The sequence below is a fragment of the Narcine bancroftii genome, chromosome 11 (assembly GCF_036971445.1).
Source record: "Narcine bancroftii isolate sNarBan1 chromosome 11, sNarBan1.hap1, whole genome shotgun sequence".
NCBI lineage: Eukaryota > Metazoa > Chordata > Chondrichthyes > Torpediniformes > Narcinidae > Narcine > Narcine bancroftii.
This window is the reverse complement of record NC_091479.1, coordinates 79,756,348-79,774,373: the sequence shown is the minus strand read 5'-3', so window position 1 is coordinate 79,774,373 and position 18,026 is coordinate 79,756,348. Positions and strand designations below refer to the sequence as shown.

The 18,026-nt window shown below is 41.0% G+C and overlaps 1 protein-coding gene across 10 annotated transcripts in view; it reads left to right on the top strand.

Annotated features, from left to right (window-relative positions):
• LOC138745991 (DENN domain-containing protein 2A) overlaps positions 1–18,026 on the top strand; it is a 153,846-nt gene that overhangs the window by 100,180 nt on the left and 35,640 nt on the right. For all 10 annotated transcript variants that reach the window (XR_011346643.1, XR_011346644.1, XM_069903643.1 and 7 more), the window contains 5 exons: positions 7,737–8,990; positions 11,550–11,701; positions 16,277–16,425; positions 16,950–17,150; positions 17,647–17,740. Coding sequence is in view for 8 of the 10 variants with exons in the window: in XM_069903643.1 (XP_069759744.1) it covers positions 7,737–8,990; positions 11,550–11,701; positions 16,277–16,425; positions 16,950–17,150; positions 17,647–17,740 (1,850 nt within the window). In the remaining 2 variants the exon portion in view is untranslated. The remainder of the gene's footprint in view (positions 1–7,736; positions 8,991–11,549; positions 11,702–16,276; positions 16,426–16,949; positions 17,151–17,646; positions 17,741–18,026) is intronic.

The window sequence follows — 18,026 nt, the reverse complement described above, 5'->3', positions numbered from 1 at the left end:
TCCCAGAACTTGGAGTTTGCTGATCAATTCTGAGGGGGTGATGGTGTTAAATGCCGAACTGTAGTTGATAAGGAGCATCCTGGTGTATGCATCTTTACTGTCCAGGTATTCCAGGGCTTTGTGTAGGGCCAGTGAGATGTTTCTCATGAGATTGCATGACTCTCATCTTTTCAATTGCTGCAGATCTTTTCCTTGCATTACATGTGAAGTGACAGAGAATTTACATGGAACAGTGTGTAATCTCTGAAACATGATATGCTACAAGTGTAGGATATTTCTATTGTGGACAGACGTGAGCAGGCAATGATGGTATCTGCAGTAGAATGCACACCCAAAGTCGGAGAATTTGAAAAAAAGTTTACAAGGGTTTTTTAATTATTCACAGAATATTAATATTTTTCTCACTCATTGTAGTCATGTGACTAAATAGACATCTTAGATTATTCATGGCATTGTTTATATGGGCCCCTTGTTTCCAATTTTCACTTACACCAAAATCGGTGTTGGAGGGGTAGGATGAACTGTTTATAATATATTTTTTAAAAAAGGTTTTGTTGCCTTAGATTTTTCAGTGTTTTTTTTTAATGCACACGTTAGGCTAAGGCCAGGAACACTCGGATTCCATTGTTATTTTGAATTGCAATTCAGAAAAACACTCCCATTTGAGATTGGTTTGTATTTATAATGAAGGGGGACATCTGGAAGTTGGTATAGGCACATGCATTTGTTGCACTTTAATATTATTGGTAGATCTTTGATGAATTGCTTGGAATATGTTGAACTACAGTCTTTTTAATGTGGCCTCAAGTTCCAGCTTGTGCATTTATCGTGCTACTTTGGTTTAGTTTCTAGCCAGGACTTGCTGCATATTCCTGCTGTGTTTGTAGAAAGTGAAACATTCTTCCAATCCAATCAAACTAACTTCCTATTATCAATTGTTTTGTATATGAGGATGTTTTCAGAGGGTGGTCTCTCTCATTTGGAATATGCCTTTGCTTGACATCTCAGTCAATTCCCACGCATTTCAGAGCACGTGCTGCCTCCAACTGCTGAATGCTTTGGTCAGTTATTGATTCTATTATGGAAGAATTGCAGTCGATAGCTAAGTGAGAGAGAATTGTTGGAACGGTGGTGGCCAGTTACTTTTATGACTGAACAAATCAGAAATTCTGTATATGATACCTGGATCTGAATGTTTGAAGATGGTGTCCAAAAACTTATTTACATTTGGGATTTGGTAAGTTGCAACCATTATTTGTGTTTGGCGAAAGAACAATTTAGTTCGAGGATCTAATTGGTCTACATGAATAACACAGATAATAGACATGCAAATGTTAAGTGTGCCAGATGAGTTCTGCATCTCTCAATATCCTATAATTTGAAATAACATGGATCTATTTAAGAAATTAATGTCAATGAATCTGTTGAGATTTTGGCCTTTAGTAGTATTGATCACCATCCACATACCTTGTAGTATAGATAACATTATAAAACTGTATTGTTTTGCAGTAATTTCCTTAATTGGAAGAAGTTTGTGAATGTAATACTCAATTTCTACTTGATGCTATCAAACTGGAGTTAAAATACTTTGGAAGCTAGTCCAGGACTGTTAAAGCAGAAAAATCAAAGGAGAAAATTAAGTTAAACTGTTGAAGGGAATATGGAAAAAACCTATTGCCTTTGGATTCTGGATAGTCTTATTGATAGATGTACAAGGTGAGAATATTACAGTAGGATTTCAGACCTCCATCACAATGTAGGGCAGGAAGTAGAAGTCCAGAATTTTGAGCAATTTTAGGTATTTTAATACCTAAAATAAATAAGAAGACTAGTTATTATTGGCAGGTTATCAAAATAATGTAACAAAAATAGGGGTGGTGGAAGCATGAATTTGTCCATACAATTTGAAAAGGCAGTAGCCCACAAATATTTCACAAGAGTTTCTCCCACCCCACCCCCACAACATGATCCATAAACTCACCCCCTAACTCTTTTCCAAAAGACAATTGAAATGACCATCTCTCGCTTTTAGATAATCAGTTCCAAAAAGGGTCCCATGTTGGAAACCTGTCTGTTGAACTAGTGTCTTGTATGAATATTTATCACTGAACCACTTAAGTGTATGTGGGATGACATTTATTTAAAGGAACAGATATTTTCTATTTATTTCAAAGTGAATAGATGAAGATTTGAATTTGTTTGTTTATATCTACTCGGCATAAATTGTCATGGAAAGATTGATCCCAGACAAACAGGGGGATTAGCAGGTCAGTAGTTGTTCTCGGCAGTTCAAGCTGCTCTCACGCAGGACACTTTTGCTCTGCGCTTTTATCAACCACTGTCCGTTTTTACAAATCAGTTCCTTTTCTATCGTGTTCAGTCACTTAATTTGCCAAATTGTGTGTGATGTTTAAGAACATGACTTTAGCAGCAGTAAAATTGGAAGTATGCTGCAAGAACATTCAAGTTAGCGCTGCTCCTGCCTGGGACTGTTCATGCATTCTTGTGGAGGTTATTGGTTTTCCTGACTTATTCAGAGAGGTTGCATTTGTTCAAAATGCTTAGCTTAAGTAGAGATCTCCTCGGATCAATCAGTGACCTTTCAGGACCTAACCACAGCACATGACTGTGGTTTAGGACCAGAGTCGAAGAAATGTGCAGCAGGGTCTGAAAAAAAACAGCTGTATTTTTATTTAGTCTCACTCTGTATATTTCTGTTGCTTTACTTTAAAAAAAACTACAAGTCATCTCAAATTTCAGTTCTTTGCCTCGCCTGCCGCTTTTGAATGAAGTGTTACAGGCATGTAATGATCCATGATATTCATCACAACTCCACACCCAGGAGCCAACTTTGTTCCCTACAATGTCCGTTCCAGATTTGCTCTCAAGTGTAGCAATCTGACTCAGCCTTTGCTCGACTTGGACTGCACTCAAACTCTTGCAGGAATAGGGGAAAGTGAATGTAGTGCCCCATCTGAGAATGTGATGTAGGAGAATATGTTGTTTAAAAAGCTACAAGTTATCAAAAACTTGTGAATATTTTTATGTACTTATTGAGTCTGGGGATTAGCTACTCTAGTAGGGCATTTGTAGAGGAGAAAATGAAAACATGTCACGTTGTATGCTTCAGCCAACTCATTGTCATATTCGGGAAGTGCATATTTGCTTTTAACTTTGATACTTGCTGATCCAAAATCTGGGCTGGAAGACAGTATGATCATCACAGACGGCAATGTTAAAGGTAGAGAATTTGTTCAACAATCTGAGAACCTTGGTGAAATCAAAAGACCCCTGAGCATTAGCAATTGTGAAGGAACCTAACTGAGAAGATAATGTCTGGGTGGAGAACAAATCTGAAAATTATTTATTGGCTGACTGAAATTTAGGACCATATCAAGTCAGTAAAGAACAGGAGCTGAAGATTCAATCCTGCAGCAAGCCAGGTATCGGCCAATGTAATTGACATTTTATTGGCAGCATCTCAGTCAATTTGACACTCTGATGCCACAAAGGCACTCTTGCCCCTTTCACACTGGCACCCGGTTAAAGAGCAAGTGTGAACACTCGTGAATCAGCACACATGCCTCAATTCACCCTGGAGATGGACTGCCTAGGTAGGGTGTATCACCCCTGGAGTCATCTCACACCTGCGTGGCGATTAGCTCAGTGTGAAAGGGACATGGACTATCCAGGGACAAAGTAATGACATGTTGATGATGTTTTGGCATGAGTGCATTAATGTGAAGGAAACAAAAAATTAAAAAGGTATAAACTAAATCCTGATCAATGTATTATGATCTTCCATTTAAGCAAAATGGAATATAATATAATTAAGCATTAATGATGAGCCCTTGGCCCCTGGTGTTGTGTCGACCTATATAAACCTCTTTAAATTTATAAAGACTGTTGGAAAGTTGCAGAGAGAGAGAGAGAGAGAGAGTGATGGCGGACCTGCCCTCCCAGAATTCCGGACAGCAGAGTAAGGGCTGTATGCACGGAGCTTTCATGGAGGGGTTTCTCTGCCACATGGAATTCTAGGAGGGCATCGCTCAATGCGTCACTCAGACATCACCAGTGGAGGATAGGCGCCTCTCTCCCTGGGGATATCTGGGGGTGAAGGTGAAAGGACGCAGAGAATTGGTTAACAGAAGTCCAGTGTTAATGGCAAAAATGGCAGGTTTAACTAGTTAATTGAATGACAGGTCAGCCAGTGTGAAAAAGCCTAGTTTGGAGGGGAAGTGGAAGATGGAGGAATAGTTTAGAGCTCCAGGTTATTAATTATCATATAAAAGGCCCTGTTTTTCTGGAGATTTGCATCTGTAATGGGCCAACAGATGTCCCAAGCATGCACCCCTGTATGTTGCAGCACAAGTACAATAATGTGATTGACCTTGGTGTAAAATGAAGTATCCCCACAGGGTGCTTTATTGCTTCATAGTGAAGCCATATTTTTAATTCTATATGTCATCTGGAATTTAGAGAACAAAGCAACTAGATTCTCCTTGAGAACTCGCCAGAAAATGTTGCTTTTTAAAACAAAGTTAGATATTCAGCATGGTAACAGGCCCTTCTGACCTACAAGTTCATGCTGCCCAAATACACCAAGTCCCCTACAAACCCTGTACGTTCTGAAGAGTGGGAGGAAAGCGGAGCACTCAGAGGAAACCTACGCAGACATGGGGAGAATGTTCAAACTCCTTGCAGACAGCGCTGGATTGGAACCTGGGATGCTGGCACTGTAATAATATGTGCTAACGGTGCCACCAATTCAAGGCTTCAAAGAGTGTTCTGCATGTTGAAGATTATTTGAGATTTCCCAGTGTATCATGCAGGAAGTGATTATCTTGTAATACCATGTGCCTCAGTTAAGGGTCCTTTTTCCTGTCTAAATGCTTGAAAGGTTATCACTGCTATGTAGAAAGAAGTTAAAAAGAGCACCCTAATTGCATTTTCCCACGGTACTTGTTTTCCATTGAGGTTAATGAAAATTTGAGGCATTACAGTCAATTGTATGCATTCCCACAATATAACAATGCTTTCCTCAAGAGGGAGTTTTATTACAATGTTTTACATTGTCACATAAATGCAGAGATGAGACTTACTATGGTGTACTGGTCTAAGACCATAAGGCCCTTCAGATTACATGATTGTCATCTCATTTAGTTGACAAAGAGAAAGAAAATCCATGGTCTACTGTTGTTCATTTTCTTAAGGTGGATTTAGTGACATCAGCTGAAGAATGAACTAATATTTTGTGAATTGGGTGAAGAGTATGAACTCTAACCTGAGATTCCATTTTTGCAATTCTGATAAAATATGCTTGTTCCAGCTCAATGTATCTTGAACGATGGAGCATAAACAGTTGCATGAAGCCTGTTGAGAAGGACCTTTTCCTTCTGCTCTATGTCTTAATCAACATTCTATTCTCATACCATTGGACTGTACCAGGGTGGAATATGAGGGGTTGTTCCCTTATTGTTCATCATTTCTGGCAGTGGAGACAGCCCAGGATGGACAGGTTGATATGGGAAGGGGATTTCAAATAGCAATCGAGAGCTCAAGATGACCAACGTGGACAGGGTGTAGATGCTTGGTGAAACTGTCCCCACATCAAGAGCATTGATTGCAGGAGATAAGATTAGAGGGGGTGCATGTGAGTATGGAAGGGCTGTTTGGGTCCCTGGATGGTGGTAAGGGAGGAGGTGTACGAGCATGTGTTCCTCCTGCAGTCATGGAGAGGTGGGTGAGGAGGGATGAGTGGACAAGAGAATCATGGTAAAAGTGAGCCATGGAAAGCAGAAATGAATTAGGAAAGGTAGTTGTGTCTGGTGGTGTACTTGTTGCAGTTGACAGAAATAACAGAGGATGATGTGCTGAATGTGGAGGTTGGTGGGGAAAAAGGTAAGGATAAGGAGCACTCTATCTCTTTTTTGGAAGGAGGGGCTGTAAGAGATGAATTCCAAGAATTGAAGGAATGTGGGAAATGGCTCTATTGAGCACAGTGGTGGGAAAGCCACAGTGCTTAAAAAAGGACATTTCACATATCCTGGAGTGGAATGCCTTGTCTTGAGAGCAGATGCAGTGAAAATGGAGAAGCTGGGAGAAAGGAATGGTGTCCTTCCAGAGGACTAGGTGGGAGGTATCTTCGAGGTAGTCGTGGGAGTCGGTGGGTTTGCAACAAATGTCAGTAGATAGCTTGTGTCCTGAGTTGGAGACAAATGTAGAAAGGGGAAAGAATTGTCAGAAATGGTCCAATTACATTTTAGAGCAGGTTGGGATCTTTGAGAGTGTGGGAGACATTGGCTTAGTATTCATTGGTGGGGTCACGCTCAGCAGTAGATACGAGGAGGCTAACATCTGGCCTCTGCAAGGTGGGGTCAGTGTGCAGTTGAAGTTGGTGTAAAGAGAGTTGAGTGCTGTGTGTTCAGATGGGTTGAGGTGGGAATGGTGAGGGGAGTTGCAAAGTTGAGGCAGGTGATATTATTGGCAATTAAAAACATAAAAAGGTCAAGAGAGGGTAAAGGCCTCAAAGAGAATGTTCAAGAAGATGAAGAGTGGTGGAAATAGAAGGGGTAATGAGTGGCATGTGAAGACTCTTTGCCTTTGAGGTGGGTGCAGAGGTGGTGGAAGGAAAGCATGAAGACATAGTGGACACAGAACTCTATGTGAGCAGGGGCACAAAGGTGAGGTTCCTGGCACTCAGCAAGAGGGAGGGGAGGTCAGGAGGGATGGTAAAGGCCCAGCAGGGATTAGAAGCCCAGTGTGGGACCAGAAGTGTGGAAGGAACATGAAGGAGGAAGGGCTCAGGTAAGAAGAGAGAAGGAGGGGAGAAGAATAGGATGTGATGTCAGCAAAGGTGGTGGGTGGCGAAGCTGTGGTTAGTGTAGCAGTGGGGGAAGGAGGGAAGGCTGATGGGGTGTGGAACAGTGCTGGGGGTGAGATATGAAGTCTGTGGAGGATGGAGGGCTGTGGCTAATGCAGTGGTGGGATAAGGAGTGAGCCAAAGGGTGTGGTGAGCCAGGAGCAGAGTAATAGACTGAAGAGGCAGAATATCAGGAGTCTGAAATGGGGAGTGAGAGTGGGAGCTCCATATGGGGATTAAGAGCCAGAGGTATTCGAAAGTCTGGAGTTGAATGAGTTTCTGATCCTTCATGGAGGACAGGAACACAAAGAAACGTTGGTTGAAGAAGTGGATCTGGCAAAAATGAAGTAGAATTGTGATACACGGCACATTTAGGAAAGTGAAGATAACCCAATCTCTTTACACTGGCTTCTCCACTGCATTTCTCCTGACTTGATAAAGGACCTCGCCTGAAACGTCAGCCGTTCTTTTTTTTTCCCAGTAATGCTACTTGACCCACTGAGTTCCACCAGCAGAGAGTGTTTGGTTCATTTGGTCCTATTAATTTCACTTAAAAATTCAGGACCCCAATGTCTCTGATCAGCGAGGCACTCTCTTTTGGTGTAAGAATAGAAGGTAATCCAAAAATAGTAGATAGTGAAATTAAGAACATTTAAAGTCCTTTGACACACCAAGGTCAACTAAAAATTATTTCATGTATTTCTTTAAACTCAGCAACTACAGTAAAACCCCTTGTATCTTGCACCTATAGAGACTGGTAGATGCCAGATAAGGGAATTTTCTGGTTGCTTGAGGTTGCTAGTTGCTTGAATTCTGGATAACAGGGATTTTACTGTTTTGTTCTGTGACTATGAGTAATCTCTTTACCTTCCAGAATGAAAACAGATGGTGAGAAATTTTTACTTATTGTCGAGGAGCCTGAGCACATTGTAAATCAACACCTGAATTCTGCTCAGAAGAGTTCAACAAAAATCCTGAATGGTACAGAGACAGTTGATGGCACGGAGGCAAAGCATCCATTAAAGCCAGTCAACAGCTACGTTACAAAGCCCAGACTGACAAGCAGCAGGCAAACAATGCTGAACTCAAAATTTGTGATCAGTGGCCCAAGGCTGGACATCAACAGCAACTCAGAAAATGAACATTCCACACAGAAAGGATTAAAGAACACTTCCAGGCAAAGCTATTCTCCCAATAAAACTGGGATCATAGTTAGGAATCCAAGCATCAAGGAAAAAATTTCAGAATGGGAGGGCAAGAAAGAACTGGTGTTTTCAACAGAAAAATTAAAATTGGGAAACAATGAAGCCAAGGAACTTGATAGCAAGTCTGTCCGAGTGAATTTGGTTGGGGAGAATGTTGTTAAGAAGGCTGAAGGTAAACGTGCTAATATTTGGAATGGAGATAGCAAGGATGCCGGGAAAGAAAATGAATACAAAGTTGGTGAAGGGAAACCAAGAACTTTGGAAACTGGAAGTGGGTTGCTTGGGGGCAGAGAGACTGAGATAGTAAAGTCTGATATGTTGCAACAGGTTTGTGGGAAAGCTAAAGAAGTTGCCTGCACTAAGTTGGCTACAATGCAGCCCCTGACAAGAGAAAGAACAACTGTTTTAAGCCACATTAAGAAACTGGAGGAAAAGGCTAAGGATGATTCAATGACAAGCCAGCTGAAGCTACCTGGTGATTATTATACCCCTCAGAGACTTCAAAAGGCACTAGCTGCCCAGGGAACATCACCCTCCAAGGAGAAAAAAGATGGCAGCTGCAGCTCGGAGCTCAAGCGCAAGCACATCCAATCCAATTCTGACTCAGAAGCGAGCGAGCCTATCTTTGGGACTGTGGAGAAGGTGAAGGTCACTTGGGCAAGCTGTAAAATTAGAAACGTGGAGAATGTCTACTCAGAACCTGGAATTCTCAATCAGGACCTTTCAGTGAATCCTGTGCCCAAGCCCAAGCGAACGTTTGAGTATGGTACTGAGAAGGTGGTTGGTCTTTGTATGTTAAGGAAGAGCACTCGGCAGTTGCCTGACTTGCCTGCCATCCCCCCACCTCTCCCATTAACTCCTCCTCCTACTGTCAGCACAGGGGCAGCAATTGGGAGACCCAGGTTAAACTCTAAGGATAACCGGTAAGCAGACAAATTCTGTGTTTAGAAATGTTCGTCCCAGTGGGATTGTAGAAATCATCTCGAGTCATGATGTGGAAATCTGCAGTGCTGATTGCAATGATATGAAATAATATAAAAGATGAAGGGGGAAATGTGCATATACCATCGGGAGTCAGCACAGCAAGAAAGCCTCTGCACATAATACAAAATAGTGTCTGTTCTAAGTTCATGGCTGCATTCTTCTCATGGACTTCAGGAATGGTGTGACAGGAAGCAAGTTACAGAGCAGAGTGCTGTCTAAACTGGCTTGCTGCCCTGGGTCTTCCAGATGTAACTTTGGTGGAGTTGATGCCAGTATGTAAGGTGGGAAGATTCAGTCAAAAAGGCAATTCAAATATAAAAACTGCCTTGCTCTCAGCAGGGTTACAGGACACCCACGTTTCTTCTGCAGCTTGTGTTAACTCCTGATCAGAACTGGGCAATTGTCCCACTCTTTTTCCAGTGTCCCTGAATTTCCATTCAAGTCGCCATCGAGTTCTCCTTCAAATGGTATTTTTGATTAGATTCCAGCAGTTCATTCATGATCCTAGTGACTTGCTGTCTTTGTTCCTAAATAGTCCTCTTTAACCTGAGCTGATGGCTGAAAAATCACAGGGCACAACAGCCTGTCCCAATAGCCTGATGGCTATTCCCCAGATTTGGATCATTATTTTAATCTGGCCATGGTTGGAGTTCAGATGGTCATTGAAGAAGCGATATCTGTTTCAATTCCTGTTCTGTTGTGAAGTTCTCAGTGAGGAGTCCAGTCAACAATTTCTTGCACCATTTGGAATCTTGCTATTCCATTTTTTTCCTCGGCCTTCCTCTGTCCATCAAAGAGAAGAGCTTTTCTGTTCTTGACAGTGAGCTTCTGTATCCTTATGCAGCTGGGCCCTGGAAATTGCAAGGTGTGATTTGCATCTCTGCCACTGGCCAGAAGCTTAATTCAGCATAACCATTACCTTCACTGCCCTTAAAATGCCCTCACTGTTTGTCTGAAGGTGTGGTTGTAGGATGTGTCAGATGTCCTTGAGAACCCCCTCAGAGAAGCAGTCTCCTCGAGTTTTGCTTGCCTATTGAGTTACTTTTGGAGAAGTACTTTTGCCGAAACTGCTCCAAGTCCTTTCTTCTCCTCCATCTTCCTTCTTCCTCTTTCCTCCAGCAACGTGTGGCCACCAAAACCACCTTGTAAGCATCCTGCTGGTCTGGCCTCAAATAAGACACCTCTGTAAGCCATAACATTAACTTCCAAAACTCTCACAGTATCTTCCAATTACACCTGCAAGTGTGTACTATCAAATCCTCTTCTAATCAATCAAGAACACAGCTAAAAATCATGGTGGTATGTTTGAATTTCACCAAGTGTGAGCCCTTATATTGCTGGTTACCAAGCTACTTTCCCTGGACATGATTATTTCATGGCATTAGCTTGAAAGAAGATATTAGCCTAAAGTAGCTTAGTTTTACAGGTATGTCTCCATTCATAATGCCATTTCCCATTTAACTACCTTTGCCAAGCACCTATCCCAGTTTCCTTTGCCCCTTTTTGAAATTATAGAAATTTAGTTTGCAACGCCTCTGTCTGTTCTTCCTTTACAAAAATACAGCAGAACCCCTGGCATCTGGCACCCATGGGGATTGGTAGATGCCAGATAAGGGAATTTTCCAGTTGCTTGAGACTTTCTCTTACAATGCCTAATTAATTCTCCTTCATAAAGAATAATCAGTTTAAAAGACAAAAAACAAAAATATTATATTTGCATTGAACAAACTTCACTTGCATGAATATATAAACCTTGAAGCATTTTACTTTATTTTCAGTCACATTCTTTGAAATCGTTTAGTTGCCACTGCACCTGCTGGTTCCTCCCTTTCCAAGGAAAGAAAAACATTGACATTATAGATAATTAACTACCTCCTCCCCCACGTTTACAGATAAAGCCTCTGACCTGGTGGCTCTTACTAAGCAGTGCTAAGGAGAAACTTTTAAGATAGAGTCAACCCAATAGCGAGGGTCATCAACCAGCTCTTCATCCTGGGCAATGCCATTTTATTCAAGCACAATTTTATTCTAACTTTATTCAACTGCCTTGAGTAAAGCACGACCAAGGCACTCTGCTTGCTCAATATTTGCTCCCATCTTCACCAAAGGTTTACAAGTTACTTCAGAGAACATTTACTTTGACAATTTTAAACACCTATTTTTACCTATTTTTTTAAATTTATTTTCCTCAATTATTTTTTTCCAGTCGCTTGAGGCTGCCGGTGGCTTGAATTCCAAATACCAGGGGTTTTACTTTGACCCCTCTGCCTGTTTTATCACAGCCTGCCCATTTCCATCTTCATGTCTCCCTAAAGACTGTTTCCATTCTCATCAAGATTTATCACTTGCGAGTGTCATATGTACACTTTGAAATTCAGTCCTTTCTACCAAAGTCCTGGCATCTATAAACAAAATAAAACAGTCATCCGAATTTTTTGTCGAGTGATGCATTAAATCGAGACATGAATTAAACTTGTCGTCTGCTTTTACTGATACAGTCGGAAATCTTTTGAATTTGAAGACGTAAGAGACTTTCAAAGGCTCCACTCTTCCAATTTTGGCCGAAATGGGCAAGTAGATTGGTATGCCCAGTCGAAGTTGGCACTGAACTGCGCTTTATCAGAAGAAAACATATATGAGGATATCCTGGGTAAGCCTCGTGATCTGTAAACTTGAATCTCCAGCACACAATTGTCTCTTGCTGAGAACCTGATTTCATGGTTTTGTGTAAATTATTGGATTTATGCTGTATCAGTGACTTTGAATGGTTAACTGGCTAAAATTGCAATTGATTAGTTAATGAATTGGATTCAAATAATTCAGGAAAACCAGGTGAAAAGAGATTTGAATAAATTGGGTAGAAAGTTTAAAAAAAGGAAATGAAATGTTCCAAGCAGAAGTAATTAAGTGATGCATTGCTTGAATTATAGTCTTAAGAGTAATGCAGCATAAAAATGATGCTTCAGCTCAGCTATTTCACATTGTCCATTATAATATTCTGGGCTAATCCCATTTGCCCCAACTTGGTGCATATCACTCCAAGCTCCTCTTTTCCAAAAACCTGTCCAAATGTCCTTTGAATGTTGCTATTGTGGCCACTTCTACAGACTCCATTGCAGCTCATTTCAGATGCTGACTACCCTCAGAGTGACAAAATTGCCTCTCGGGTCCTTCCTGAATCTTTCCCTTCTCACTTTAGACCTATATTATCAGAGTGAGTATTCACTTTATCTTGCCCTTCATGACGTTGTAAACCTTATATGATCACCTCTCAGCTGCCTCCTGCTCAAAGGAATAATGACCCAACATTTCCCTATGACTCAACCCCTCCAGTCCTGGCAACACCCTGCTGAATCTTCCCTGGACCCATTCCAATTTATTGATGTCCTTCCTGTAGCTGGGTGATGAGAATCTCACACAATACCCCATGTAGCCAACAGCTAAATCATGAGGTCACAACGTTTGTACTCTATACCTTGCCAATGAAGGCCAGCATGCAAATCACTGTCTTCTCCACCTGTTACACCTGCATTACCACTTTCAAGGAACTATACACCTGTACTCCTTGGTCTCTCTTGTTCTACAGCACCCTTGAAGGTCCTACCCTTCACTGTGCAAGTCCAAGTCCTGCCTTGGTCTGACACAAAGTGCAGCACTAGTCAGAGTAAATTCCACTTGCTACTCCTTTGAACCACCTTCCCAACTGATCTAGATCCTGGGTAAAACTTAGATATCCTCCTGACACCACCAAATTTGGTGTCATCCCAAATTTACTAATCAAGTTGACGACACAGCCATCCAAATCATTAATATAGATATCAAGCAGCAGTGGCCCCAGTACCAACCCCTCTTGCACACCATTGGGCACAGGCCTCCAATCAGAAAAAAAAATCCACATCACCTTCCACTAAACCAGTTTTGAATCCACCTGGAATCCCATGTATTACAGCCTTCCACGTTGGACCTTGTCAAAGGCCTTCCTAAAGTCCATATATACAATGTCCTCTGCCCTGCCCTCATCAACCCTCTTAGTTGCCTCTTCAAATAAACATTATCAGGTTCGCGAGACATGATTTGCCACGCATGAATCCATGCTAACTACCCCCAGTCTGTCCCTGATTATCCACATTCTGGTAAATTCCCTTCAGCAATTTTCCAACCACTGACATCAACCTCACTGGCCTGTAACTACCTGGCTTGTCCTTGTTGCCCTTTTTAAATAATGGCAAAATGAGAGCCACCTCCAAGGTCAAAGATGATGTAAATATCTCACTAAGGACCTCTTCAAATTCTTCTCCAGCTTCCCACAAGATGTGACGATGCACTTCATCAGGGCCTTTGCACAATTCTAGTAATAATAATCCCATGTGGTTAAATGTTGAATTGAGCAGGTATCCATTTAGAAATTTTACTCAGCAGGATTTTCATTTGCTAAGGCATTATTTGTCCATGGCCTCAAATTCTGCATCCTTAATCTCCCGATGGCCCCAGCGTTAGAACAACACAAAACATTTGGCTTCAGCTTGATTGGCAAGTTCACTGAGCTGAAAATAAAAGTTTACCTACTGGCAGTGTGATTAGATTTTCTAACTCCATTTCATGGAACTAATACAGTTAAGTACCTTGGTATTCATATCCTCCAATTTCTTGACTTCCACATTAAAGACTAATGAGAATGACAATAAACTCATCGTATTTATTATGAAATATTCATTCAAAATCCCACTCATCTCTGTGTGGCCTTGTTGATCTTTAATGAGACCAATTCTTTCTGGACCACACCTGTTGAATCTTTTGAGATTCTCCTTTTATTTATCTGCTAGCTTCATCTCAGGTCCTTTTGGTTTTTTACCCTCCTGATTTCCCTCTTAAGCATACTCCAAAACTCCCTTCCTGTACTCAAAGGATTCACTTGAACCAAAAGAAGGAATTTATTCAAACTTTCTGGTGGTTGCTGCTAATCTTTATCTAGGACAGTGTTCTCAACCTCCCCACCCCACTGACATACCACCATATGCCATTTTATGCCATAAGTGCTCTGTGGTTAGTAACACCCAACCCCAACCAACCAATTTTCCCCTGCAACCGCTGCAACCGTGTCTGCCTGTCCCGCATTGGACTTGTCAGCCACAAACGAGCCTGCAGCTGACGTGGACATTACTCCTCCATAAATCTTCGTCCGCGAAGCCAAGCCAAAGAAGACTTAAGGTAGTATGTGAGTAGAAAGAAAAGAGTTGAGAACCACTGATCTAGTACAGATCTTGCATATAGAGGTGCTAAGATGGAATTTAATGTAGAATCTTTGAAGGAGGAACTCTGGTATGCAGGAGGGAATTATGGGCCTGAGCAATTCTTGTAGTGATGGCCTCTAACAACCAGGGCCATGTTATGTTCTTATGTCCTTTGTGTTGCAAGATTTAGTTTTGGTACATTTTGGCCATTATAGTTTTGAATGCAAAGCTGAAACTTTTGCTTCTATTCCTTGAAAGCTTCAAATGCACATTTCCAAATGCACTCTTCCTCCTGGAGTTGAAATTTAGGTTAACCTCTAAATCTAAGCATGTTCCATTTTAGAAACCATTCTTTCCTGGAGATTTGATTCTTTACTCTTATATGATCAAACCAGAGTTGAGAGGGAGAGGGAGGATGCAGGAACAAGCAGTCGAGTCTGATTTGAAAGTGGTCAGGCGTCACAAGCAGCCAGTAAAAGGAAGTGTAGGTCCAGTGCAGTGTCCTTCTTAGAAGTGGCAGTGTCCATGTCAGAACTCTAATTAGCCCCTTTCCCACTGGCATCCCAGTTAATTGGCTGTGCAGTGTCCCAGGATAGGAAGCACTCTGTGCCAATTCCACTGGGACACTAATCGCTTTTCCACTGAACACAACTCATCCCCGGGGATTGGAGTGCTCTACCTTCAACTTGAAACAGGTGACTTTCTGCTGTCCCTTTTCCACTGGTTTTATCAGCATACCAAATGACATGAGTAGAGTTAGAGATGGTTAATCCCTGATGTGAAAAGACGTCATTTGATGCCGGTGTTCTGACTGTGTTCCTTTTCCATTGGGCCCTGTCCCAGTAAATTCCCAGTTAACTCCTGGAACAGGGTGCCAGTGGAAAAGGGGCTATTGAGTTTAAGTGCAGAGGCTCAGTCCGATTTAAGAAGTTTGGTTCAAGCAAATCCTTTGAGTACAGGAAGGGAGTTTTGGAGTATGCTTAAGAGGGAAATTAGGAGGGTAAAAAAACCAAAAGGATCTGAGATGAAGCTAGCAGATAAATAAAAGGAGAATCTCAAGAGATTCAACAGGTGTGGCCCAGAAAGAATTGGTCTCATTAAAGATCAACAAGGCCACACAGAGATGGGTGGGATTTTGAATGAATATTTCATAATAAATACGATGAATTTATTGTCATTCTCATTAGTCTTTAATGTGGAAGTCAAGAAATTGGAGGATATGAATACAAAGGTACTGAACTGTATTAGAACTACCAGGTAGGAGGTCTTAGCATCCTTGAAGTGTATTAAAGTGGACAAATTCCCAGTTGATAGTACTTTGAGAACTTACCTTTACTGCCAGGGTACCAGCATCCCAAGGTACCACTGCCACTTTCTTGAAGTGGGAGCTGGCAATGTAAGAAACTGAATAAAAGCATCTGAAGACTCAAAGGCCACTAACTAGTTTGCTTGATTAAAATACCTGGAGTAGAACAACGATTCTGTTGTCCAACTACCGTGAAGTCTGGTTTGTTCGAGGGTTATTGGTGACTGTAGGGTGCATCAGTAAATGTTGAATGATTATTGTGTAAGAGAAAGTATGGTACACAATGGATTTCTGGCAGCAAATGAGTTATGAGATACTGATTTTAATTTTAAGATGCGACAAAGCTGGCTGAAAGGACTTTTGGTTATGAAAGTTCTTTTGGTTGCGGGATATTGTGACAAATCATCTCTGAAATCATTGACTCAATGTTGTTGAACTGAGTTCAAAGGAGCAATAATAGCTGTAACACAGTTACCATTGGAATGTCCATGCTATGGTCACCTTGGCAATCATCGACTAAGGCAGAATTTACAATTTAAACATTAAATTTTAAATTAACAATGACTGCTACAACAATGGAAATGATTAATGTTAGGGAATAGAATGAGTGAAGATCAGGAACAATTAACTTTCCAGATGAGAGGTGAAAATTATAATTTTGGTGTGTTTACTTAAATTAATATCACAGATGTTCCCAAGGAAAACCCTTATGAAGATGTAGAATCTGTGGACAGGCACATGCTTAGGAAACGGTGCATCCAGGTTCATACTTCTTCTGCTTCCTCCACTCCCAAACCAGGATCTCCATCAGAAAATAGACCAGACACACCTACAAAGGTAATGCAAATGGGTCAAATGTTTGTCTTTGTCACCTGCACAGAAACCTGTAAAAGAAATTGCTTAACATTTTCAACCTGGCTAATTTTTGTGCGTGTTGACTGATGAATCCTTACGGATGGACAAGTCCAGGTAGTTTTTACTGGGAGGGAAATTTTCTAACCATCTATAGGCTAATACACTAATTGAAAACTGGGTCATGATACGAAAGAAACTTCACAGCTAAGATTTGTTTTAATGTTGGCCTTTTTATGGAATGCCAGTGCTTTCAAAAATAGGCATTACAAATGAGAATAATGTGCATTTGCTAATCTGAACACAGAAATGCAAGTCCAGAAGATGAGATAGGATCAGCAGTGTGAGAGTGATAAAGATTTGCAGTCTTGTAAAATGGAGGACCATCTCCTCAGCACTACTTCAGTTTTTTTCTACATGGGATTTGATTATTATGGTTGTAATCTGAAGCTATAATCCAGGCATTGTATATTTCTAGTCTTGGTCATGTCTGCTCTGTTTTTTTGCAGCTTCTTTTGAAGACTCCCTCCTTCTTTCGACAATCCTCAGAGAGAAGGAGCTTCAAACTGCTGGATGTGAGAAAAACCAATAAAGACGACATTAGTTCACCACCAAAAGCCAGCCCACCTTCCACCCCGAGCAGTCCAGATGATACAGTGAGCTTGTCGGGAGACTCTCAATTACTAAAAAGAAGAAAAAAGATTCCTAAGGTCTGTATCTTCCCATCAGTGATTCTTTATTAGTTAGTCTGAGTGTCAATTAATCTTCACCTGAATTTACCTGCACAATTGCTGAGATTGGGGCAGGGTGCTGATTTTTGCCAGAAATCCCCGCAGCAATATTTATAAAGCAACTCCAATGGGTCCCATGTGAATGGCACAGTATTGTTCTTCACTTCAGAGCAGCAGTTTACATTTATGCTACTGAATTTGCACAGTCACATAGCCAATGTTATAACCTCCTTGTTTGCTGAGTTGTGAGTCTATTCCATTGTTTGGTAAGAGGACAATTCTTGATGACATGTAACGTAGTCCATCTTTTATAGCAACTAATAGAGTGAGTTCAATGCCTCAGATATGAACACTGGTTGATCGTAGCCTTGATATGATCTGTTTAAAACTGACAATTCTAGATACGGACATCAGCAACAATTTATGTACAGCGATGCTAAATATTTGGTAGAATTCATCATGTTATTGAACACAGGTGGTGCTGAAAATTAATGCAATCTTTGAGGCCAGGAGGGGGAGGAAAAAAGTGAGGAGGATCACTCAGTCTTCTGAGGCCAACATGGGAAGAGGTAATGTCTGCGTACGATTATTATTATATAGTCTTTTGTAATCGATTAGTATTGTGAATAGACATGAAAATAGATGAATTATACAAAGTTAATTTTAGAATTATTAAGACAAAATATTAATCGGCTGTTAAACATGAAGGGAAAGAAATTCCTTTGCACAATTCTAGTAATAATAATCCCATGTGGTTAAATGTTGAATTGAGCAGGTGTCCATTTAGAAATTTTACTCAGCAGGATTTTCATTTGCTAAGGTGTTATTTGTCCATGGCCTCAAATTCTGCATCCT